At 36.2% G+C, this 27834-nt stretch overlaps 1 protein-coding gene across 4 annotated transcripts in view; it reads right to left on the bottom strand.

Moving 5' to 3' along the window:
* The window catches only part of LOC114342007 (chromatin-remodeling complex ATPase chain Iswi), a 260788-nt gene that overhangs the window by 105086 nt on the left and 127868 nt on the right, over positions 1-27834 (bottom strand). For all 4 annotated transcript variants that reach the window (XM_050653229.1, XM_050653231.1, XM_050653228.1 and 1 more), the window contains exon 11: positions 16058-16443. In XM_050653229.1, coding sequence (XP_050509186.1) covers positions 16058-16443 — 386 coding nt within the window. The remainder of the gene's footprint in view (positions 1-16057; positions 16444-27834) is intronic.

The following is a 27834-nucleotide window of genomic DNA, read 5'->3' as shown; positions in this document are numbered from 1 at the left end:
GATGTATATGATAGACACATTTTTTTGCATTTATTTCAACATTTGATACATACATTGTACATTATCTGTAATTTCTTCATACATTTCTTAAATCAAAATCATTATTTACACTTTACACCTATTACAGTTTTCGCAGTCTTTCAATCTCGTCTAATGCTTTACTATTGCATGGTGTAGACCCTGTTAATTTCTCGCGAATTAAGAATTCTAATGTTAATTTTAGTACGAAACGTCTCTACCGGTGGTTTTTTAAGACTACTTTAAAAACACGAAATTTTTGAATTCGAGTTTTGGTTGAAGTTTTGTTTCGTATCATATTGAAATTTGACACGAATAAGCGCCGATGTTTATATAAACAAAGATATGAGCGTTCAAAATCGTCGCCGCTTAGGATGTTTATAAATATGATGTACAAACATGAAAAGTAGTCGGAATTGGCAAAAAATTTGAACTTTATTGTTTATTTATGAAGCATAACGTACACAATTAACGTAAAAAGTGAAATTATGTCTAGTTCATTTAATTAGCTACAATCTGTAAAAGACTCAAGTTTCTACATTGTAAAAAACAAGAGAGTTTAGGCATTTTCCATTAAAATCTTTTTTTTTTATTGAAATCATTAATAAACATAATCTTTTTTTAACAATTCGTGTAAAGTTCCTGCGAATGCACATGTCTGCAAATTTTCATTCATTTGCATTAAAGAAAAGGCAGTCATTTAACAATAATGAGTTCGATTGTCAGTTGCTTTTGTTTTGTTTGTAGAAACACGAAGACCTGTTCTCTCTGACCACTTTTCTAAAAATTTGATGGACTCTTGCAGAATAGTTGCTATGTGGCTATATTTATTGCTTCCATAAAGAACTAGGTTATCTATCTGCATTTAAACCAATTTGGACTGGAGTATAAATGTTATCTACTGCTTCAGTGATTGCAATCAAGAAAAGTGTTACACTAAGGGCCGGTTGTTCGAACGCTAATCAACACTGATCACTATCAAATACTTAATTACTGTCAATGTCAACTTTGGTTGGGTTGCCGAAAACATAATTATTGATGACAATTATGAAATTAGTTAATCAATTATGTTAATAATTGTTATATTAATTGACTAACTAATTTCATAATTATAATTAACTATGTTTTCAGCAACCCAACCAAAGTTGACATTGACAGTTGTGACAGTAATTAAATATTTGATAGTGATCAATGTTGATTAGCGTTCGAACAACCGGCCCTTAGTGTTAATCCTTGGGGAGTTCCGTTATCTTGGGTATACAAACTTGAAAAATGATTAGTAAGTTTAACTCTAAAATCTCTGCTATAAACAAAATTTTTGATAAAAGCTAGATTTCCGTCCACATTCCGTTGTTTTAATCTTGTTAGGACATCATACTTCCACACAGTGTCATAGGCTTTTACTATATCAAAGAAGACGGTCAGTACTTGACGATTACTTGCAAATTCCTAGTGTATGACAGATTCTAGCTTAATCATGTTGTCTGTTGTACATGTACATCTGTTTTTTCTAAATCCATTTTGTAGGGCCTAATAATCAAAACCCAATAGGTCCCCACAACGCTCGAGTGAATGCACATTAGTATACTTTGCTCCCCTACCATAGAGTATTCTACTTGATAGAACACAAGTTACTGAAACATCTAAAAACTATTGGACATTATTTGTTATGTTAGTAGTAATTATTGGATACCAACGTGTCTTTATTTAAATATTTATCAAGTTTAGCAAAATTACCAAAAAATGTTATAAGTATAAGGCTTAGTTAGGTGGGGCCGGCGTAGCTCGGCGGTAGTATGCTGGGCTCGCGTGCTGGTAGACCGGAGTTAAAATCCCACCGCCGGCAAGAACAACTAGACATTTAAAACAAAAGTCTATAGGCCCCAAGTCGGCTCAGCCTGAATAAAATGAGTACCTTGGGTAAAACCAGGGGTAATAATAGGCGGTTGACGCGCAGCACTGGCCCTGTTACCTTCCCTGTATATCGTAGGCCCTAGATATAGCAGACTACCCTGCTATACTCCTAAGTCCACGTGAGCGGTATAAAAAAACGGGAGACTTAGATTATAAGGCTTAGGCTCGGACATTTTAGGGTTTTATCTTATTAAAACTATTATTGGTTGCTAAACTAGGATTACAAAAATTAGACTTACCTACAGAAAATACAAATACAAGTTAGTTAAGTTCTAAAAGAGTGTCAAGATATTTTATGCAAGCAAAATGGACAAAATTATTTTTTATTAATTTTGATGAAAAATATGGTTGACAGTAACTTAAGCCTTTTTATTGTGGGAACAATAGTCTATTTATTTCCAATAGAGAAATCCATACCAGCTGCTATATTTTTAACTTTTTTTTTGCATATTAGGACTTTTATTATATATATGGACACAATTATTTCTACAATAACTACATAGAATGTAATTTATGAGGATAAGAATAAATGAGACAAATGTACATATTAAGACTAATAAAATATCATTAATTATTACTGTTTATTTCAGAATAAATTTTCGCAATACCATAAATAAAAATATTTCTTCTTTGTGTTATATATAATATACTATCGTATAGACAGTAATGAAAATATTATTGTATTTATTACAATTATTGTTACAATAAATAGGTTAATGTTAGAAAGATCATAATACAAAATTGGGATTAATGTGATTGCTTGCTGCTGTTTATTTTTTTAATAAATAAAATTTAATATCCAATAATTAGAATATTTTTCGTATAGAATAAATTCCTAGTAATAGAACATTATTACTATGTAAACCTAGTTACTTAACTTTCTCAAAATATTCTTAAAAAACACACCCTTCTAACAAAAACATAACCTATTTACAACTCGTCACCAGAGACAAACTTAAATAAGTAATATAATATAGTATATCGAGAGACAACCCACCTGTGACAAATATAATTTACATTTCGGACCGAAAAATAAATACCAGAGTTCTATTTTTAGAATTCTTTATGAAAGCAATGTTGCCGGCAATCAAACGAGCTGCTGGACACAGAACCATCGAAAACTTGGAAAGAAAGTATTCATGACACGAATATACGCTGATCGACGGTAGCGCCGTCTGTAGCAAATGCACAAACCTTGTTCTGAATATTATTTTTCACTTAGCAATGATTCTGCGTCCGGATGTTAAATTTATTTAATTTATTTCTAAAGCAGAATACGAACTAAAGAATTAATTTTTATCTTATTACAATCTAGATTATAAAGGAATTTCGTTGTGTTACAAGAGATGTCGTCCCTGCCACTTATAATGGTCCAGGGTTACTAGGGCTATCTTCTCCCGGCAAGGGTGGTTAACCCTTATCCGAGGGGTGGAATGATTAATAGTCGTTTCACTGTTGAAGTTGTTTTATTATACTCGCATGAGTACAAGCTGGTAGCAACCTACGTAACGTCGTCTCGCGGAGTGTAGATGACACTATCTTTTAATGTGAATAATCTTACATCTAATAAAATAGAATGACGAATGTGGAATGTGTAATGAGGATTCCCTTATTATGTTTTGGTTGTATAAATATATTTAAAAGTGCAAAGTCAGCGTCGACCCTGAAAAGTGTTTATAGTGGCTGTATGTATAATTACACCTCACGATCTAGGTCAACAATGTTTATGTAACGAAAGAAGGTTGGAATTGTTTATGATGACATTTAAATAACCGAAAGAAATTAGCGTAGATAATTAAAGGGTGTTTTTAAAAGCTATCTAATGAGTACAGATGAATTCTTGTACACCTTTCCCTCCTAAGAATTTTCTGACTACGGGCAGAAAATTTTGCAAGTAGTGCTACCAACCCATACTGTGTTGTAATCAATACAAAAAATTTATTTTATATACAAACTTCCTAAAACTACGTAAATACATAAATAAAAATAAAAATGTTCGTTTAACAACATTGTTTCATCACACTTGTCACTCACTGTGTTTTCGGATTGTAAGCATATAATCTATTCTTATGTATTTCCTTGATTTTATTGTTTTCTATTCTGATTTTACAATTAACGTTATTTACTTCTGTTATTGTGAAAGGACCTACATAAAGACTATCAAACTTACCATTCTCTTCCCTTTTTACCAGGACTAGGTCTCCTATTTTAAAGTTTTGAGGTGTTGCTTTGAGCTTATTCTTTTCTTGCCGCTCTTTTTTGTGTTTTAATAAGAAGGTTCTGGCTCTCTCGTGTGCGCTTTGTAGTTTGTATCGTAAATCATTGTAGTAGGCATCTATATTGTAACATGGTTGAATCTCCTGTGTAAGGTCTTCCGGTAGGTTAACCTTCCTGCCATACAGCAGTTCGAACGGTGTGTATCCATAATACGCGTTAGGGGTTGTATTGTAGCAGTATGTGAACATTCTGCAACACACATCCCAATTTTCTCTGTCTTCGTCTATGAATGCTCTTACGTACTCGTTCAACGTTCTGTGTAGTTTTTCGCAACTTCCAATGGACTGTGGGTGGTATGCCGTTGAAAAGTTGTGCTCTATTTTTAATAGCTTTGTTAATTCCTGCATTACTTCGTTCTTATACTCTGTGCCTTGGTCTGTTCTTATTTGCTTCATGAGTCCGTATGTTGGTATGAAATGATCAAAGATTCCTCTTGCTATTGTCTCTGCTTCTTTATTGCACACTGGTATGCTGACCGCGTATTTTGTCAGTTCACACAACATTGTGATACAGTATCTATTACCTTCATTACTTCTAGTGAATGGACCTATTGTATCTATGTATACTATGTCCCATGGTTTGGAAGATGTGTCCGATATCACGAACTCTTCGACATGTGTTCTTTTCGGTTTGTTAATTTGACATTTGTGGCATTGTTTAACGTATTTTCTTACGTCTTTTTCCAAATTTTTCCATCGGAATCTTGCCTTTAGCTTCTTTATTAGTCTATTATTCCCTACGTGTCCTCCGAACATCGGGTGATTATAGTATTCTTCTATTAATCTGTGTTTTTCTTTGTCATCTTTTATTGTTTCTGGTACTTCACATATGTATATTTCTATATTCTTCAATTTTTTATTTCCTTCTTTAATAAATTCATCAATTGTGCACAATTTAAAAATAATATCATTTACGTATAACTTTACTTTACGTACTGCATTCTCTACCGCCAGCTTATCGAGCTGTGCCAACAGCTAAATCGCAATGATCCAATCCTGTGGCTATGCTTTGCTGCATTTTATTTTGGTTTTGGCCCTAATGCTCAGTCTTGGTGAGATTAGTTCTGCTCCAAAGGACAAAATTGGTAGTCTATGCGCCTCTAGGCTTCTGGCTGTAGTGCGAGTTCACTTTCAGCCTTTGTTTGTCTTGCTTCCTTCTCCTTTTCTCTTGCTTGAGCTCTTGTTATAGCTAGTATATGGGTGTTGTCTATGTATAGGTTCTTTAGTTGATGCAATGTTATTCTTGAAAGGCTGTCTGCGTAGTTACTTTTCCCTGTTATATAATCTATTTCGAAGTCATATTCTTCTAGGTCTAATCTGATCCTCGTGAGTTTTGAGGTTGGTTCTTTCATTGCAAATAGGTGTGTCAAAGGTTTATGGTCTGTTTTTACTTTGAATGTTGGTGCTCCATATAGATAACATTTAAAATAATTAATTCCCCAATGAATCGCTAGTAATTCCTTAACGATTATAGGTTTATTACATTCTCCTTTACTAAAACTTCTTGATGCATATGCTATAGGTAGGTCTATTCCGTTGTAATCTAGACTTACGATTGCTGAACAACTCTCATTGGATGCGTCTGTTGTTAGGATAAACTGTTTGTTGAAATCAGGATATTTTAAAATTGGTGGTTTCGTCAGAGATGCTTTAAGCTTTTTGAATGCTTTTTCACACTCCTCAGACCAAAAAAATTCTACTCCTTTCCTCGATAATCTGTTGAGTGGTCTGCATATTTCCGCAAAATTTTTAATAAAACGTCTATAATAGTTGCAAAATGCTACAAATCTCTTTGTTTCTTCCGCTGTCTTAGGTGTCGGATATTGTTCAATTGCTGCATACTTCGCTTTGTCGGGTGATACTCCCTCTTGAGAAAGATCATGTCCTAAATATGTTACTTCCCTTCTAAAAAATTGACATTTTCCTGGGTTAAGTTTCAAATTGAATTTTCGACATGTCTCAAATGTCTTTTTCAGGTTGTCTAGGTGATGTTTTTCGGATATTCCAATTACTACGATATCGTCCATGTAAAGAAATGCTTTGTCTGGTGTTAATCCTGAAAATGCTATTGACATCATTCTTGAAAAGCTATTCGGGCTTACATTTAATCCAAAAGGTAATCTGGTAATTACGAGGAAAACGAAAAGCCCTAGATACAAAGTTTACTACTTTTTAAACAATTATAATAATTGAAATAAAAATATAATAAACAATATTTTAAATCCAAGACTTTTCGTTAATAAACTGCTTTCTGGCTGCATCCCATATCTCCGGATTTTACAATATATAATCACATAGAGACGACGAAATAGGAGAAAGCAAATAGAGGACACTTAGGCCACGCATTTACCTTCTCTTCGTCTAGGAAAAGGACCGAAAGACAGTTTCTAAATACTCACAAATTGAGTAAAAATGAAAAAGATAAAAAAGGGTTCAAGGCAGGTTTTGTTTATATTCGATTCAGAGTTGGACTACCATCTCCACATAGTAACTATTTCAGCATCCTTATGCATCATCAGTGAAGATTATGCAGTCACAACTCTGAAGGGAATACAAACATTCTGCCTCTTTTAAAGCAAACCATCGCGATGCGATGAACCCGCCTTTTGAGACGCAATACAGCGACATCTCTCGTATTACGAGGAAAACGAAAAGCCCTAGATACAAAGTTTACTACTTTTTAAACAATTAGAATATTTCCCTTTTTTCCTTTTTTTATCTTTTTCATTTTTACTCAATTTGTGAGTATTTAGAAACTGTCTTTCGGTCCTTTTCCTAGACGAAGAGAAGGTAAATGCGTGGCCTAAGTGTCCTCTATTTGCTTTCTCCTATTTCGTCGTCTCTATGTGATTATATATTGTAAAATCCGGAGATATGGGATGCAGCCAGAAAGCAGTTTATTAACGAAAAGTCTAGGATTTAAAATATTGTTTATTATATTTTTATTTCAATTATTCTAATTGTTTAAAAAGTAGTAAACTTTGTATCTAGGGCTTTTCGTTTTCCTCGTAATACGAGAGATGTCGCTGTATTGCGTCTCAAAAGGCGGGTTCATCGCATCGCGATGGTTTGCTTTAAAAGAGGCAGAATGTTTGTATTCCCTTCAGAGTTGTGACTGCATAATCTTCACTGATGATGCATAAGGATGCTGAAATAGTTACTATATGGAGATGGTAGTCCAACTCTGAATCGAATATAAACAAAACCTGCCTTGAACCCTTTTTTATCGTAATCTGGTAAATTGAAATGCTCCGTTTTCCGTGCTAAACGATGTGTATTTTCTCGATGACTTTTCTAATGGTATTTGATGAAAACCTGACATTAAGTCTATAACTGAAAACCATTTTGCTCTTCCTAGTTGATCTAATATCGAATCTATTCTTGGTAATGGGAATTTGTCTGTAACTATCTTCTTGTTCAATTGTCTAAAATCTATGCATAATCTCCATGCTTTTCCTCCATCTATAGCTTTTTTCGGTACCAGTACTACTGGGCTGTTGTACTCGGATGTAGATGGTTCTATGATTCCTTGGTCTCTTAGTTTTTGTACTTGTCGATTTAATTCCTCTGTTTGCGCATGAGGTGTCCTATAATTCTTGATATATACCGGAGTTTGGTCTTTAACTCTTAGTTTCTGTTCGTAGAAATTGTTACAGGTTAACATATCATGCCTTAGGGCGAATATGTCTGCATATTCTTCGCATAACGATACTAAGTTATCTCGTATATATTCTGGTATGTCTAATTTCAGTGATTCTCGTAATTCTTTTTTCCTATCCTTGCTGTCGTTGACTAGTCTATATATATTGAATAGTTTAATGTCCAACGTCCTGATTGTGCTTGCCTCTACATTTACTGTTTCGTATGTTATGTTCAAAATTTTGATGTATGGATTATTACTTGAAATAATTGCTCTTGCTATGAATATTCCTGGTTGTATTTCTTGTTGCTCCACTATCCTGTCGTTCCTTAGCGTTTGAAAAATTTTGACTATTCTGTAAATTTCACATCGGGGTGGTATTATTATGGTGTCATTATCTATATTATCCAGAATTTTCGTACTAATGTAACAATCGTTGTCCTCTTTAATGTGCATTTTAAGGTTTGCGTAGTCCAGTATACATTGAAAGTTAGAAATAAAGTCTCTCCCAATGATTCCGTCTGTTGGAATTGGAACGTTAGGTTCTACCAATTGAAAGATGTGTTCGAATCGAGTTCCTTTTACTTCTAGTGTTGTCTCAACTTCTCCCATTGTTTGCAACTCTCCTTTAGTGACTCCTTTTATTTTCGCCTTTGTGTTTGGTTTCACCTGTTTCTTCATAAAATCTTGTGAACATTTTAGTATTGAAATATCAGCTCCTGTGTCTATGATAAAGGTGCTTGTGTTTTCAAGGATTCCTGTTTTCATTCGTACAAAGTTCGTTAGGTTCAGGTCGAAGTTGTAAATGTTATATTTTATTTCTGCCTGTGTGCTTCCAACTTCTTGTTCATTCAAAACCCCAACTGCTGGTTTTCTTGTTCTTCTTGACTGTCCTCTATCTCTAGTAACCTTACGTTCCTGTTACGTCCTCCTCTCTGGTTTCCTCTGTATGTTTGATTGTTAAATTGTCTGTATCTTCTGTTCGAATAATTTCGTTGATTGTCCGTTGCTTCTCCTTCGTTCCGTTGTCCGAAGTTATTTCTTCTTCCTCTGTCATATTTGTTATGGTATCCTCTTCTGTATTGCTGCTGTCCTCTCCTATTCTCGTAGTTTGTCCTATAATTTAAGACTCTTCCTTGTGCATTTTCTTCAGTCGTATCGATCGATAAAAATTTAGATACTACTTCCTGCGGTGATGTAAAGTTACCTGCTTCCAGTATTAGCTTAGCTTTCTCTGCATTAACGTTTCGTTTCATTGTTGTTACTACTGTTTCCGTCGTATATTTCTTCGCTAACTCCAGTGGCATTCCTTCCGCTATGTATGCTACTTTTAATTGTTCTGCTAACTCTTCCACTTCAGATGCGTACACTGCTGCATCTCTATGCCCTTGCCTTTTCTTGGCTAATTTGGCTATTAAATTCTTCGGATTATCACCTCTTAGTTCTTTCTTCAGTGCTTCAGCTATCCGTGGAATCGTATCTTCCGTGGTTATTAAGTTCCTAGCCTTATTGGTAAGTCGTGTTTTTATTAGCGTTACAGCTGTGTCTTCATGACCTTCTGCCAATTTTCCAAGTAGTTCTAATGCGTCCAAAAATGGTTGTAATTTCCCTGCGCTTCCATCGAACTCGTTGGGCAATATCTTGCTTGCGATATTCAAAAATTCATTGATTGTCAGAGCCATGTTTAATATTGTTATATCTTGTTTTATGTCACCTTTTTCCTCTTTTATTTCGTCGTTAATTATTTCTTCTTCTACTTCCTCGTCGCTGTTTCCTTCTTCCACTTCCTCGTCGCTTTGTTCCTCTTCAACTTCCTCGTCGATTGGTTGATGTATTGAATTTGGAACCACTGTTCTTACATTTACTGCTTGAAATGAGCGTATAACTTTGTCTCTGATTTTTCCAAAATATTTGTTGCACGCTTCCCTCTGTTTGTCCGAAAGTGCTTCCCAGTTTTTCTTAGTTAAGTGCGTGAACTTGTTATAGGATTTAATTAGCTGTGTCGTTACTTCTTCCTGTATGTCCTTAGATTTCGGTACTTTTTTCTTTAAGACCCTTCTGCTCTGTCTTCCTACTTCTTGTGCAAGTTCCTCAACTATTTTGACAAAATCTTCCCAAGTAACTTTGTTGCTACTCATTTATACATAATTTTCTATCCTCAGTTCCTGCACTTCTTAGCGAAAATATAAATTCGATAGTCTTACGGTGTATATAGATATGTGGTATATAGATATATAGTAAAAAATAACGAGATAAAATAATACGTCAATATATGGTAAAAATATGTAAAAAAAAAATTGCAATAATAATAAATAATAGTTCAAAAATAAATAACGTTATATTAACCCTTGTAAATAAGTAGTTAGAATAATAATGTAAATGTATTATGCATATAGCGTATATTTGTTATATATTTATATCGTATATTTATATTGATAGTGTATATTTACGATAGCAAATATTAAAATCATAAAAAAAATTGCAAAAATTTACCCTCGTAATAAATAATATAAATAATATATACCTCAAATAATAATGGTTTATTTATTTAGCGTATGGCTTAAGTATATCACAGAATATATTTAGATTTATGCATTATACAATGCATCACAAACAGATGTCCAATTTTTTTATATATTCGATTGACCCTTCGGTTGCCATTACAAAGTCTATAGGGTCGCCTGTGTATGCTCTGCGTGGGCAGTCCTGAACAATGTGACTGATCGTCTGTCTTGCAGCGCCGCAGTCACAAGAAGGCGAGGGGAGTTTACCCCATCTGTGGAGGGAGTCGGCGCATCTTCCACAGTTTGTTCGAATTCGATTAAGGGCTGCCCAAATCTTACGGGGACGTTCAAATTCGCCAGGTTTCCCTATGATGTCCGGTAGACTATGGTAATGCGGATCTGTCCTACTTTCCCAATCTTCTCTCCATCGGGTATTTAAGTCAAAGTTGGATTGCTGCAGCGCTTGAGCAGATTGTAGAGGGGGTAACCTGGATCGAAGACGGTTTCCAAGAATATCGGGGATGTCGTTGTGGACTAGAAGCTGGCGACTGTCCATTATTTTGTTATATTCTTTAACCAATGCATGTTCGCGGCGTAGGTTGGGTGGTGCTATATTACTAAGGGTAGGTAGCCACATTGTAGGGGTGGGCTTAATTGTGCCTGTTATCATACGCATAGTACGGTTTAGTTGGGTGTCGACCAGGTGGGTATGCCTGCTATTTAGCCACACTGGAGCACAGTATTCTGCCACCGGATATATCAGGCCAAGAGCAGAGGATCTTAATGTTGATGCTGTGGACCCCCATGTAGTGCCGCAGAGTTTCTGTATTATATTGTTGCGTGTTTTCAATTTTGCTGCTGTTTTCGTCAGGTGTTCTCTGAATGTGAGCGTTCTGTCTAGAGTAACCCCAAGATATTTCGGGTATTTATTGTGTTTTAACAGCTTGTTATTAAAATACACTCGTAATTCTCTGTTTGCCAACTTGTTGTTTAGATGAAAAGCTGATACTTCAGTTTTTGTAGTACTTGGCTGTAGTCTCCATTTCTTAAGGTATTCGCTGAGGATGGATAAGTCATTCGTGAGAGTGATTTCTGTAGTTTCTAAAGATTGGTGGCTTGTTGCAAGGGTCCAGTCGTCAGCATATCCAAACTTCCGAGATTCGGTTTCAGGCATGTCAGCAATATAGAGGCTGAAAAGTAAAGGGGCAAGGACAGAACCCTGTGGAAGACCATTGTTAAGTTTCATCTGTCTACTCGTCTCCTTTCCCATTATAACCTGGAAGGCTCTGTTGGTCAGCATGTTGTCAATGAGGTTAATTATCTTTCTGCAGGGGATAATGCGGGCCAGTTTATATATTAATCCCTGTCTCCAAACAGTATCATATGCTGCTGTTAGATCTATAAATACTGTTGCTGTCTTTTGTTTCTTTTGAAAACTAGCTTCTATAAAAGTTGTTAATGACAGCACTTGGTCCGTACAGCTTCGATGAGGGCGGAAGCCAGCTTGTTCAATGGGGACAGTTTCTAGTATCCTGTGACTAATTCTGTTGAGGAGAAGCTTTTCTAATAGTTTATATACCATGCTGAGTAGAGCTATGGGGCGGTAGTTTTCTGGCTTATCGTTTGATTTGCCCGGTTTCGGAATTGCAATTATCTTTGTTCGCTTAAGTGAGAAAGGAATGTTACCTGACTGAAGTATATCATTAAAGAACATAGCAAGCCACTGTTTCGTGTATGCACCACTGTGTATCAAGAACTCTGGATGGATACCATCAAAGCCAGGTGCTTTACCTGATTTCATTTCTTTCAGCGCATGTGTGATTTCAGAAATAAGTATTCTTGCTGAATATTCGGAGTTCGTTCTGTTCATTTGTTTTAATAATAATGTAATAATAATGGTAATATGCCATGTGAATAACTTTAATATGTGTTAAAAAAAATTACAATAATACCCATAAAGATAATTAAAAATAAATAGATAAAATACTAGAAATATACCTTACATTACTGCTATATCATTCATTTGTTAAGAAATATCGTGGAAATACCATAAGAACAAAATATAGACTCACCACTTTAAACGTTTGTGTTCGTATCACCAAAAGTTCTCGATCCACGTTCCCTGGCATTGTCCATTGTCCCACGATGTTCCATCTCCATACCATTGTCCATTTAGCTCCATGTCAGGCCTGCTGTCTCCATCCTTTCTACATACCACACTGTATTCTAGGGTGGTCGAGGTACCAGATCCTCAGCCATAGACGTTTTTCTTTCCATTTCTCGTTCCAGTTTACTTCAGTTTCTTCCCTGGTCTTGGATCGCCATATAATGGTCCAGGGTTACTAGGGCTATCTTCTCCCGGTAAGGGTGGTTAACCCTTATCCGAGGGGTGGAATGATTAATAGTCGTTTCACTGTTGAAGTTGTTTTATTATACTCGCACGAGTACAAGCTGGTAGCAACCTACGTAACGTCGTCTCGCGGAGTGTAGATGACACTATCTTTTAATGTGAATAATCTTACATCTAATAAAATAGAATGACGAATGTGGAATGTGTAATGAGGATTCCCTTATTATGTTTTGGTTGTATAAATATATTTAAAAGTGCAAAGTCAGCGTCGACCCTGAAAAGTGTTTATAGTGGCTGTATGTATAATTACACCTCACGATCTAGGTCAACAATGTTTATGTAACGAAAGAAGGTTGGAATTGTTTATGATGACATTTAAATAACCGAAAGAAATTAGCGTAGATAATTAAAGGGTGTTTTTAAAAGATATCTAATGAGTACAGATGAATTCTTGTACACACTTTCTTCCGAATTATACAGGGATTACTTTTGTGCGTCGGTATGTGATGAATGAAAAACGACTCCATAAGCAGAAGAAAAAATTGTTCTTTAAAGTGTTCTCAAGACCTAAGACAATACATCGACTCACAAGAGCGTTGTGACAGTAGCAAAAATTCGAGTTGGGGTTCGAATTACTTTCTCATGCGGCTTACTCTCCTGACTTGGCTCCCTCCGATTATTAAGTGTTCCCAAATCTGAAGAAATGACTCGTAAATAAAAAAATCAGCTGAGATAATTGAAGAAAAAAATAACTATTTTTCAGAGCTTTCAGAATCGTATTATGCGCACGGCATCGACATAAAAAAATTGTAAAACCGTTAAAATCGCTGTATTGAACATATTGAATAAAATTAAAGAATTTTCATGAAAACATGTTTTTCATGAAAATATGTCTACTTTTATAGGACGCACTTCAGCAGTTCATAAAAAAAGCTTACAGACTTTCTAATGCTGTTTGCTAAATAGCAAAAATAACAAAAATTTTAATTACTCATGAATAAGATCAAGCAGCTAAATTTAAAGTAAAATCATTAGATGGCATATAAATAGATATGGAATAGAAGTTGATATCCACTTCTGAACCCACCTCAGAAGAAGTGGACGAAATAGGGTAATTGGGAGTCCTTCAAAGGTCACCTGAGCACTCAGAACCTAGTACCAGTACATGCAGCTGCGATAATATTAAAGAGAAATCCGACAAAAGAATTGAGAGGGAACTCTCAAACGTCGTCAAAATAATGGTTTTTCTCAAAACCAAAATTATTCAACGCGGAGTCAAACCCGGAAAACAACAGAAAGCATATATATATACAGGGTGTAACAAAAATACAGGTCATAAATTTAATCGCATATTCTGGGACCAAAAATAGTTCGATTGAACCTAACTTACCTTAGTACAAATATGCACGGAAAAAAAGTTACAGCCCTTTGAAGTTACAAAATAAAAATCGATTTTTTCCAGTATATCGAAAACTATTAGATATTTTTTATTGAAAATGGACATGTGGTATTTTTATGGCAGTAGTATTTTAAGAAAAAATTATAATGAAATTTGGACACCCCATAAAAATTTTATGGGGGTTTGGTTCCTTTAAACCCCCCAAACTTTTGTGTACGTTCCAATTTAATTATTATTGTAGAGCCATTAGTTAAACACAAGTTTTTAAAAACTTTTTTTGTCTCTTAGTACTTTTTTCAAAAGTCAGTATTTATCGAGATATTTGAATATTTGTCAAATCCACCACATATTTGTATATGGTAAAGTACAGTTATGGAGACTTTGTAATAATATGAAAATTTATTTATGATTTACATTTTTGAGTATATTTTGAACCATATGAAAAAAGAAGCCACATCTCGATAAAAGATGCTTTATCAAAAAAATACAAAGAGGCAAAAAAGTTTTAAAAGCACTGTGTTTAACTAATGGTACCGCAGTAATAGTTTAATTGGAACGTACACAAACATTTGGGGGTTTAAAGGAACAAAACCCTCATACAATTTTTATGTAAACATATTAAAAAAGAAGCCGCAACTCGATAAAAACTGCCTTATTGAAAAAATACTAAGAGGCAAAAAAGTTTTAAAAATATTGAATTTAACTAATGGCATCACAATAATAATTTATTTGGAACGGACACAAAAGTTTGGGGGGTTTAAGGGAACAAAACCCCCACAAAATTTTTATGGGGTGCACAAATTTCACTATTATTTTTCTTTAAGATGTTCTTTCCATAAGAATGCTACATGTCCATTTTCAACAAAAAACCTCTAATAGTTTTCGATATATTCAAAAAAATCGATTTTCGATAACTTCAAAGGGCTGTAACTTCTTTTGTGTGCATATTTGTACTAAGATAAGTTAGGTTCATTCGAACTATTTTTGGTCCCAGAATATGTGGTTTAATTTATGACCTGTATTTTTGTTACACCCTGTATATATAAAAAATAACTCTTAAATTTCTATAATATATATATTTTACTTATTTAATTCGAATGAGGTCATGTAAGACTGTATTTCAATTAGAGAAATAGAGATTATTTTTGTGACGTAAAAGTGACTATTCGCCTGAAGAAACTGAACTTCTATTTAATTAGTAACAAAAGTTTAAATTAACTATTTAGCTATTGTAGGTTTTTCTCATTAGTAGTTTTTATGTAAATATTTTAAGGGACGTCCAGACTTAATATTAATTGCAACATGAAAATATCAACAGCTAAGACAAAATCCCTGGTAGTGTCAAGGGAACCCATAAGATGCAAATTAGTAATTAACAACGAACTAATTGACCAAGTCTCGAGATTCCAATATCTGGGAGTCGAAATGTGTAGTTATGGAGATGTTACAGAGAGCGTCCGAAAGCAAGCAAATAAAGCCAATTACGTGTCAGGATGTCTGAGGGATGTCATCTGGAGAAACAAAGATATGAGGCTGGAAGGGAAAGTACGCATATACAGATCATGTGTAAGACCGATCATGACGTACGCGATAGAACCAAGATGTGACACAGCAGAAACCAAGAGGATACTGAGAACATCAGAAATGAGAACGTTAAGGTCAATAACAGGGAAAACACAGAGACAGAATACCGAACGACAGAATAAGAGATCTCTGTAACATACAAGATATAGTAAGGTTGGGAAGACAGAGACGAGAGTGGAATCAGCATATTACGAGAATGGATAGCGAGAGAATAGCCCGTATAGCCAGTGATTCGAAGCCAACAGGCAAGAGACCAATAGGAAGGCCCTTTAAAATGTGGCGAGATAGCTGGCAGTCAACATCACAGCTACGAATACAAGCTCAAAATCGGTAAGGAACAGGCCAAGAGGCTTATTATAAGAAGAAGTTTACCTTGCCATTTTAGCATCAAGTGCTTTCTTAATACTAAGTCTTCTTTGTATTTCAGTTTCTCCTCTCTCAATCTGAGCCATTATATTATCAATATCCTGTAATTCATGGCATCTTTCCCAAAACACCGCAGAATATTCCATAACTTCTTCAGGCGTTTTGCCTTTAACATACTTAGCGATGTTCTCAATATCGTCCCTACCATATTTCTCGTTGACTTTGATGAATTGGTTGAAATCGTGTTTATTCCAATTGGTGAAACCTTGCGTTAACAAGTTTTCTTTCTCTTGCTGATCCTCTTCGGTAAGCGGTTCCGATTCATCTATTTTTCTTTGCTTTTCTTTCTCTTGCTCGGACACGTCAGGTCCAAGTTCTAAATGGTTCGGAACCTGAAAATTACAATATTTAAAATACAAACATGATAGATGTTATAAATGGGAAGAAAAGTAGACGGTGTTCGAATAATTATTCGAACATGAAAAATAGTTTAAAATATTTTTAAATCTAACTCCATTTTTGAATGCAACACTGTCAACAGTGCCAATGTACAAATGACAAGTTAGTGTTAATTTTTAGGGCCATTTTCTCATATCGAGTTCAACTCCAGTTTAACCTGAACTTCTAGTAAACGTCAGTTTAAAGTCAAAATCGTCTTTCTCAATTCGCACGTTTAACCGATGGCAGTTTAAACTTGAACGATTCTTGAACGGTGGAATTCGGCCGTTCAAAGATTTCAGAACTCAGTTCAGATGATTGCATGGACTACGCATGCGTTGTATTAACACGAAACGCTGTCATAATATAAATATATCCTATTTTATTATATTAAGCCTAACGATAAACGATAACATTATTTTTGTTTTTATAATATTTATTTATAATTATTAAAATGACTATTTGACTATAAATACTTAAATTTAACTTTATTCAAAAACAGCATAAAAAAGGTAGTTCAAAATGGCGACAGTTTTATACCTTTTGCCATCTATTGGCATTTCTCGAAAGCTGTAGAACGAGCACTGACATGAACGTGCAATGAGAAACGCATTCCAAACAAAACCGAAGTTCACTGCACGTTCACCGGTGAACCTAGTTCAACTGAACCATAGATTACCGCAGGTATGAGAAATCGACCCTTTTAATGTGTGTGGCTCAACTAAAAAGACATATGGTTCGGAAAAACTTTCTCTTCGAGATCTTAAGTGCCACCCCGCAACCCTCTTGGTCCCATGGATGGACCAGGGCAAATTGCCTTTTTAAGTCAGTGTTATCTCAACCAAGATTCGAGCAACAACCCCGTTGCCACACTCTCTAAAAATAAAAAAGTGCAATTTGAGTCGACATCCCAGCAACACACCGTTGCCAGACTCGACTATGAAAAGTGAAGGTGTGCTCCAGCTCGAGGTGGTTGCAACCCGCTCGTTTGCTCCCCCAATCCACGTAAAAGTGTTTCAATAGGTCCGGTAGGGACTTACCTGTTTCTACACTGTTTTCTCACCTGTTTTTACTAAGTAAAAAGAAGACGCACACTCCGTTGCCACATCGTCTCCAGACTGTGTTTAAATATCCCTCTCCACCCCCCTTTATTACAGTTACAGGTAGATAACCTCACATATTATATTTAGAACCAGCACCTCTATAGTAGTACAGTCTCTCACTCTCTTTGTTAGGACGATCTTTATGACGTCCTATTGTCATGTTGAGATAGTATTATCTCAACAAGAGTTCACTTCGTGCCCACTTAAGTGTGTGTCAGTAGTATGAGATCTGGGCAACACACCGTTGCCAAACTCGACGCTCAAAAGGAATCCGTCAAGGATAAAGTGTGAATTGTCAAAACTTCTCTCTCGATCTGTAATACGTCCGCCAGGGACAACAAAGTTACGAGCAACGCAATAGTTCTCTATCTCTGCACCTTTAAAGTGTCAGGTATCATCACTCACCTGATCTCTAGCCCAAGTAAGAAGAAGACGCAACACTCCATTGCCTTCAATCACACAGTTGCCACATCGTCTCCAGACTGGATCGTGGAACAAGTGATTTTGGACAGACAATAGTGCGCACTCAGAAACATTGTGACAGACTCTTGTAAGTACTTTGTAGTTAGTAGTTCTCTTTGTTTTCTCTTTCCTCCCGATCAACATTACTGTTGCATCAATTATTGTTTTATGTATGTTTGTTCTCTTTCTCTCCTAGGTTTGTTCTTACTCTATTTTGTATATATCTCCTCTGAATAAATAGTTAGTACTCATGGTAAAAGCTCCTTTAAATCTTAGTGTTTAAATATCCCTCTCCCACCCCCCTTTATTACAGGCACAGGTAGATATCATCATATATTGTATTTAGAACCAGCACCTATAGTAGTACAGTCTTTCTCGTTGTTAGGACGATCTTTATGGCGTCCTATTGTCATGTTGTGATAGCTCTTATCTCAACAGACGGGTGAGTTGGAATTTTCTTAAAATCAGTAAATACGTTGATAATAAGCATTTGAGGGTTCCGTGACATAACGTCATTAGATATAAAGGATAAAGGATAGAGATGAGGTTACCGGCACATAATAGATTAGTTTTTGCTTTGGTTTAGTTCCGGTGTGGGCACGTTTTTATGGTTGGGCGGGTCCACCTTTCATGTTCGGAGTGTGGCAATGTCAAGATACGTACAATATACACGGTGTCCGGAAACTCTACCGACAAAAGAAGACAGGAGATTCTTCAGATAATTTTAATACAATTTAGCTCAATAATAGGGATGTTCACAAAAAATTAAAAAGTCATTTCAAACAAGTAAAACGATTAAGAAACACCCTAGGAATAATTGTCCAAAATTTCAACAAAATTGAAAAAGCCTTTCTATAAAAAATCTTTATTAGAAATCTAGCATTATTTTAAATTTCAAGAACGCTTCTCTATTGGCCTGACGTCACTAGTTGCATACCCCAAGCGCGCGCCATTCTCATAGTGTTACTGTTTACCTGTTTGACGTCTCAGGTCATTTTATTTTGTTCTCTTCTTGTTTTATCAGGGTTAAAGTGGAGTTTTATGGTGAATTTGTTTAGTTTAAAGTGGATAGACTGTTTGTAAGGACATATTATTTTGAGTTTTACAAAAATAAACAAATAAAACGGAAGAAGGTTTTCAGAAAGCCGATTCGTATAAACTACCGACTGTAGTGTAGATGTAACAATGGTGTATGATTTATTGGCATCTTGTAAAAAAATAAATCTACCACAGCTTTACTGAGCGTATATTCCATATAATTTTCCATGTCTTCTTTAAGCTAAAAAAATAAATGCTTAATACTCCACAAAAAAAAAAATAGAGAAAGTTGTATGCATGCATTGTACGCATGCATATTGTATACATACATTGGCTGGTTATTACTTTACCTTGGTTAGGTGTATTAAAAATATTTTTATTCTTCTTCATGTGCCTTGTCCGTTGTGGACGTTGGCTATCATCATGGCAATTTTAATTTCATTTGAGGCGTTTCTGAATTACTCGATCGATTTTTGTCCAAATCATTGGCGTAAGTTTTTAAGTCATGAGTGTCTTTTCTTCCGGGTCCGCGTTTGCTCTCTATTTTACCTTGCGTTATCAGTTGGAGTATACGATATTTATCATGCCTCATGATATGACCGAAATATTTAAGATTTCGTTTCTTAATTGTAAAAGAGATTTCTTTTTGTTTTCCCATTCGACACAATACCTGTACGTTGGTGTGGGTCACCCAGGATATTTTGAAGATACGTGGGTACACCCACATCTCGAATGCCTCTAGCTTTTTCATTAATGTTTCCAATATTGTCCAGGCCTCTGCGCCATATAGCAAGACCGGAAATAATAACATTTTAGCAGCCGCATTTTTAGTGGGAGAGATATTATGTCGCAATGGGTGAAAATATTTCTCATGCATGTTGTTAAATGTTGCTATGTCCTTTTCAACTCTAGATCTTATTTCGGTTGTTTCGTATTTCAAGTTGACAACTTTTCCAAGGTAAAAATATTTTTGAACTTGGGTATTATACATTTTCATTTCAACCAATCTTTTCACTAAATTATTAATGATTTTAATCAGGCCCGGACTGGCCCGCTGGCCCACCGGCCATCGGGCCGGTGCGCCTTTTGCCTTGGTTACTATCTATCCATTAAAAAAATTAAACGCTGAAAAATTTTTTTTTTTGAACTGTTACACAAATATGATGCAGCTACCATTCCCCTAAAAAATGTTTCTACTTGCTTGTGATTTCGCCGTTTGGCACCAGAAACCTACATAATGAAGCCAGTGGGTACAACAAAATACCAGATATCAGATAATCAAATAACGTAGGCTATTCGGGCGCCTTTCATGGATATCAGTATCCGCTCCGAGAACGCGAAGCGCCCTCGAAGACCATTTTTACGATTCGGGCGCCTTTTGTAGGTATTAATGTCCGCTGTTCCTGTTATAATAAATTGCTTAGATGCGACGAACGGCGCCCTCGAAGACCATTTTTACGATTCAAACGCCTTTGTGTGTATCAATATCTGCTCCGAGGACGCGCGCGCCCTCGAAGACAATTTTTACGATTCGGGCGCCTTTCGTAGGTATCAACATCCACTGTTTCTATTATAATAAATTGCTTGTATGCAACGCACGGCGCCCTCGAAGACTATTTCTACGATTTGAGCGCCTTTCGTGGGTATCAATTTCCGCTGTTTCTATTATAATAAAAAGCTTAGATGCAACGCGCGGCGCCCTCGAAGACCATTTTTAAGATTCGGGCGCCTTTCGTATCCACGGTTTCTGTTATAATAAATAGCTTAGATGAGTCGCGCGGCTATTTTACGATTCAGGAGCCTTTCGTAGGTATCAATGTCATCTGTTTATATTATATTACAATAGTGTTACATCCCACAATTGGCCTAATGAGTGCAGTTTTCTGCGCGCCATAACTAAATCATACATACAGGATTTTTGCACCCTAGAATCATACATCATAATGAAGCCAGTAGGTACAAAAAAATTCAACTCGTATCAGGTAATCAAAGGCCAACACACATAGCTCGAAAATGGCACAAAGGTTTTTCTGACCTCTTATGGTTCAGTTGTGCGGCGAGCCTTAGCTTCTCCGGTATGACTCCGTCTATGCCATGTACCTTTCGGATCTTTATCCATCCAACGGCCTCGCCGAGTTCCAACTCAGTAAAGGGTACCGCCTCTATGAAACAAGTAACACTTAAACGTCTGTTCTCCACTTGAGGAAAGCGCTCCCGTATTAAACAGTCTCTTCTCCTCGGGCAGGGGATAGTGTGTCTTTTCCCCTTCTGTTAGATACACACCATCTTGAAACACTGTCCCCAGATACCTCTTTTGAGATCCTGAAGCAGGTTACTCCACTTTTCTCTCTTCAATCATGTAATCTCATTTCTGTACTGGTTCTGCATTCGCTTTAATTCATTGATTATCTTTTTCCTGCTTGAAATTTTAATAACCTCTTCCACTCCATTCTTACTCTCATACAATTCGTTCTCTGATATTCAAGCCCCTCATTCTACTAGTACGGTTATTTTCTTTCATACCACCCATTTGACCTAACACAAGCCAACTCCGGTGCCCCACTCAGATCCTCGATCAACTCACTCACATCCTCGCATCTCAGACCAATCAAGCTAAAAGCACCCACAAAGACTTACTCATTTAAAAATCTCTTTAGATCGATATCTTATCTTTCGGTTTCTTCCTTTTGCTCGCTAGTTCAAAACTCACATATTTATGTAAGCTGAGTGATTCTTCTTTTAAAACAGTTCAGCTTACGACCCTGTTTAGAAGTAACGTTGAAACCAGCGAGATGTCCGGAAAGTATTTACTATTACCTACGGACGTAGGTGCATGGATCCATTATCATAGGTATTTCCCTCTCCCATCTTGAACTCTTTGGTTCCATGGACGATCGTTCACATTCAGGTTACCGGCGCATCCCCTTGTCCATCCTTTATTTCAAAAGTTCTAGAATTATATTTCTCTGTACTTACGCACTCTTTTAAGTCAGACATTGTCATTCTAGTTGGTCGGAGTTGGTCATTCGAGTTATTCTGGTGTAACAAACTCATGTATTGATTGGTATAGTACTGTTCTCTTAGCATTGTCGTACGCGGCTTTGAAGTCAACAAATAGACGATGGGTTTTACCATCGGTAACCGGAGACCGGTACACTCTCCGTCCCAGCCTCTTGGATAATCGAGTCAATATACTCTTCATATACTCAAAGCGGGACATTTGGTGAAACATAGCAATTGCACACCATCAGGTATCAAACTTGTACTTCAACATACCGATTCTTAACAAAGTGTCTGGTGATGCCAACTCCTCGGTTCATCACGTATATGGTCACGTTAGATCTCTTATCTTTAATGATTCTTTGTTGAGAGACTAAATGTGATAACATTCCCTTCGTGTGAGTACCTCTGCAACGTCGTGAGCGGCCCTCGCCCTTCCCATATTTATTTAAAGGAACTTCGAATTAGATGGTTCTTATCTCTCTAACATACCTATAGGCTGTCTGAGTTCTGGTCCTAGGTGCTTTCATCCACCCTTTCCTCATCCCTTGTGGCCAAGTGTCTCTTAAGCCCCCGCTTTTCGAGAATGAGTTTTTTATACTGCGGGCACTGTAAGCTGTCGGCTCTGTGACCGGATTCTTTACAAGTGACGCAAAAAGTCGCCTTACTACTACACTATCGTGCCTGGTGCCCCCTTTGCCACATCTGTAGTAGGAGTCCATCATGTTTTCTCCCTTGCAGTCGGTTTTACTATGCCCGAACTGCAGGCATCTAAAGCAGCGCTGGGCATGCAGTCTCTCTCGAATCTTGCACGAGTTCCAGTCAATTGGTATATGTTTTCTTTCCAGAGGCTTCTTGGCTGTGATGTGTGTCAGTCCGACCATGACGTTTGTGTTCCCTTCTCTATTTTCCCTTCCTCCGTGCGGGCCACGATATTCTTCTTCAGGCGCTTGGCCTGTTCTTTCCCTGCCACTTTGAGGGTGAAGTCCCGTCCGTAGTATTCTTAGCGCTTGTGATGCTAATCGCCTCCTTCTTTGTGTCTAGGCTACCCTTGATTTGCTTGAGCAATTCGGCATGGGATTTTCTACCTTCATTCATGATCACCTTCTGCGTCTACATCCTACTTTCCTCGCATTCATACTCCACCTGCGCGAGGTGAAAGTCCATACCCATAAATGTAACTTCCAGGAGCTTCCTGAAGTTCCTACCTTTGTAGCCCCCACTACTCTTAGGGACGCCTCTCTGGTCCCCAGTATCTCCATGTCTTTCCTCAATTTAGAAATAACTGCCAGTAGTCTCTTGTCCCCGTCGATTTCCGTCACCCTTTTCTCTACAGGGACCATGAAAATATTCTGACGATTTTCCCGGTTCTCTTCCTTCTGACCCGTCCTTGTCATCGTGCTTATAGTACTAAGTTGGAAGTACTCCACCTTTCCTGGTCTGTATGTACCTCCTGCATATACTCCCAGTTCCTGTTTTTCCTTGTCAGGTCGTGAAACCTTTCCCCCTCACTGATTCCATGACCACTACTAAGTCGCATGTAGGTTTATCCTATCTTCCCGGTTTGGCGACCCTATAGTGAGCTTCTTCCCATCTTTATGATGTCCTTTATTTTTTAAAGCCTCTTTCTCCTGAGTTCAGAACCGTTGCGATCATTTCTATCTCTTCTTCACTAAGTTTTTCGGGAAAGAACTCTTCGAAGCCGACCTGTGTGGACACTCCTGCCGTTTCCTTAGTCGTTTCTTCCTCACCGGTGTGCTCTACTATTCTATTTCGTTTCTCAATGCTGCCGAGGCGACTTGTCTGAGATTGCTCTTCATGTCTTTGGTGACTATCTTTAAGTTTTTTACCTCATTCTTGATCTCGACCTTCGTGTTTGTATGGTCGGACATTAGTTTCACTAAATTATTTGAAACTCTGGTAAGTTTATCCATTGTTCTTACCATTAGTGAGGAGCTCCTTTGCAAGGTTGTCTCCCCTGGGAGATCCGTCTTGGTCAGGTCCCTACCACTGACCGGAGATCTTCGAACAGATCCCATTCTTCCGAAGATCATAGTCTCTTTCTTCCTCTTTCCCTCTTCGCTTAGAATTTTTCCTTTGTTCCCTCTACTAGAATGAACACCTTATCATCTCATTCATACCTTGTTAAAGCTGCACCACCACCGGTGACACGCTCCATTCTCACTTCGTTTTGTTTTATTTTTTCCTAAGTGATTAAATACTTATCCATATAGTTCCCGCGATTAGGAGAGAATTATACTGTCCGGTGAGGCAGTGAGCCCTTGCCCACGCTAAGGCTTGAATTACAAAGGACTTTCGCCAGTTCTCCGAGGGCTCCGTTTGCGAGCGACTGACATTAGGCCATTCACTGCTCATTTACGGATCACCTGAAACAGTGTGATTGCGGCTTTTTTATCGAGGTTTACTCTGCTATTTTAGAGCGCTCTAAGAATTCGAAATAATTTTAAAAGTACCTTCTGTTGAACACCAATGATCATGATTGTTGATCAATGTTTTTGAACCAGTAGATTCTTCTGTAGAAGCAGTTGAAAAATGGTAAATTACTTTATTGTTTTAAATTAATATTAAACTTAAAAAAATTCACAAGTAATATTAATTTACTTTACATGTAGGCCTGGATCTTGCGTACCAAAAAAAGTTGTATAATAGCAAGCTGAAAATTTGTTAATAAGTTAACAGTGTCTAATCGGACAAACTTTGATGTACTTGTGTTTGGAAACACTGGAACAGGGGAAGTTTTAATTGTACAACAGGTTAAAAATTTGGAACGTCAGACTACGAAAACGTCCCATGTATTTTGTCGGACAGAACTTCCAATTAATTTGTTTCCCTTTCATTCAACTCTTATGCAAAAATCAGACTGCTATTTATCACCAACATAATTTCTGTCATTTAACATGTTCTACGTGTCTGACTTATTAAAATGCTCAGTTGGTACCAGTCTGATTTTTCCATGAGAGTTTAATGAGTGAGTAAAAAATAAATTGGAAGTTCTGTCCGACAAAATACATGTGACAGTTTTCGTAGTCTGACGTTTCAAATGTTTAACCTGTTACCACAATTAAAACTTCACATATTCCAGTGTTCCCATACATCCAAGTTTATCCGACTAGACATCGTTAACCTATTAACAAATTTTCAGCTTGCTATTATACAACTTTTTTTGGTACGCGGGATCCAGGCCTAATGCACTAGGATTTAAAAAAAGTTTGATGCAAAAGCTTAGAAGGGGGTCTGGCGCCTTTGTTTAGAGATTGGGTTGGCGCCTTTTTTAGAATTTGGGTTGGCGCCTTTTTTAGGAGCCAGTCCGGCCCTGATTTTAATATAATATAAAGTCATACCTACATCCACATGTAGTTATTTCAAGGTTTACTTTTACTGTATGTATTATTAGAATCCCGTTTTTAGGAATATCCCAGTTTAAGGAATACAAATTTTAGGTCCCGAAACTTTTTCATTTACTCTTTAAGGGGGTAGGTAAATATTGGTCCAATGCTATTTAAATTCATTCATTTTTTTCGAATCCTGAGAAAACTAATAAGTATTTTTGAAAAATGTAAATGCAGAAAGAACAATTACATTATTACCAAGGGCCGAAAGTCTCTGGAAAACTTCTATAATGTTTATTTTATTAAGTTAGTTCTTTAAGTTAGTTATTTTAAGTTCTAGCTGCAACAAACCATTTCTTTTTCTGTTTTAAATTGGCTGGAACGGTAATAAAAATCTTGTCAGAACTGTTTTTTGATGTATTTACACACCCAGGAACAAAACACCACTTATTTGGCTTTATTTTTAATAATTAAATACGTAAAAAACTGCGCACATTCAAATATACTGAGTAAATAAGTATACAAAACTAGTCGTCGATCAAAGACGTTACGACTGCTGACGTCCCAGACCGTAGCCTCGCTGCAGGGTACCGTTTTTCTAGCCTCCAAGAAAATCAACATTATGAACTCATTTATCTTAAAAAATATACATTTTTAAACAGTTTTACATTGTTACGTTTTTATATACCTTGTAATCTATTGAATTTAACTATATTTAAAAATTAGTGAACATCCCTATTGAGCTAAATTTAGCTAAATTATTCACCTAGTCCGAAAATGCTTTCTAAATTAGAGTGTGTCACTTTACCGACTTGGTACATAAATAATAGTAGAGGATACGATATAAGGTCGAACTGCACCGATATGTTTAATGGAAAAAAATTATTTTATATGTAAATTAATATCCCGGTCAAATTTAACGAAAGTTTGGTCAATGATACTTCTCGATGTGTAGATTAAAAAAGTCCATGGGACCTGGGTCTGAATAACTACTATTCTCGAGCTACAGCCTTCTAAAGTTATTAGATTCGAGTGCTCGGTTTACGTTAAGTGCACTAATTCACGGCCAAGTGAACGAAAATATTTATTATTGGAAGGAGAAAGACTCACTTTCTTCATGCATACTTGCTTGTTGTATATGAATTCGTGGTCAAAAATAAAGGCATCGTATTTTAGTCTTCAGAAAACCTCCAAAAAGTCCTCAGAAAACTAAAGAAGTGCGAAATAAAATGGGCTACTAGAGTGATATAAGAATTATCATGTTTTCATAAATGCTTCACAGTTATGCAATACCAGCAAAGCTGCAGTTCCGCCTTATCTTTAGAATACTATTGAACAGTGGCGGATCTAGGGGGAGAATGGGTTAATTCCACCTGTAACATGCTCCAGGATTAAGGTTGATCTGAACCCCCCCAAAAATAAACTACACATTCAAAAAATTTGAAAAAAATTGAGAAGGTATATGTGATCACTAGAAGTATTTTGACAAATTTTGAGCAAACTTCATGTTTTCGTTTTCGAAAAAACTCAAAAAAACTCCTTTTTTTCAAGTATAAAGCTGGAAAACTAAACATACAATTTTGTTAATTTTCTTACAGCATAAAGATATAATCCTAGGAAATACTTATGAATTTTTTTAAAATTTTTGAATGTACAGTTTTGCCACAGTAGGAAAAAATAATATGTTTCGGCTTATAATAAAGCTACCGGTAAGAAATTGGATAAAATTTCAATAACAACATATATAAAACTGTAACAATGGAAAATATTTCCAATAAAATGTTGAATATTTTTTCCTAAACATATGAAAAATCTCGATAAACAAGAATTATATCTTGAATTGCCGCTAAGAATTTGTGCAGCCATGACATGGCGCCATCTACACCATCGGTAATATTTATGTTCGATAGATAGCAGTGCCTTCTGCTTTAATCGCGTCACACAGAATTTTATCCTAACAGCGTTGCCATATCAATTACTTTGTACAACAAAATGTTTTAATGTTAGTAGGTAATATAAGCCTACTACTATAACGTCTATTTATAACGCATCAACGTGACCTTCTGAAATTAATTTAACTACTTTTGTTGAAATATTTTCAGTCCCCTTGGCCGTATTAGATTTTGATATATTTAGGGCCGGTACTTTCTGTTTCGATTAAACCCTAGTTGGCAATTGGCATTTTAATGTTTTTAAGTACCATAAAGTTGTCTTTTTTTATTTGTATTTTTTCATGTATCTCTGAAGCTTTGTATTTGACTATATTTTGAATTAGAATTGGAGCAGTCTTCATTTGTCAAATAGTGTTTCTAATAACTACCATCGATGGTATTTCTCTTTTGTCGCACTTTTATGTTTGTTAAAGATTTTAACTGAAATTATTACTTTATCT

Source organism: Diabrotica virgifera, chromosome 6 (genome assembly GCF_917563875.1).
Source record: "Diabrotica virgifera virgifera chromosome 6, PGI_DIABVI_V3a".
In the NCBI taxonomy this organism is placed as follows: Eukaryota; Metazoa; Arthropoda; class Insecta; order Coleoptera; family Chrysomelidae; genus Diabrotica; species Diabrotica virgifera.
The sequence above is the reverse complement of the archived record's forward strand: the minus strand, read 5'-3'. Positions and strand labels throughout refer to the sequence as shown.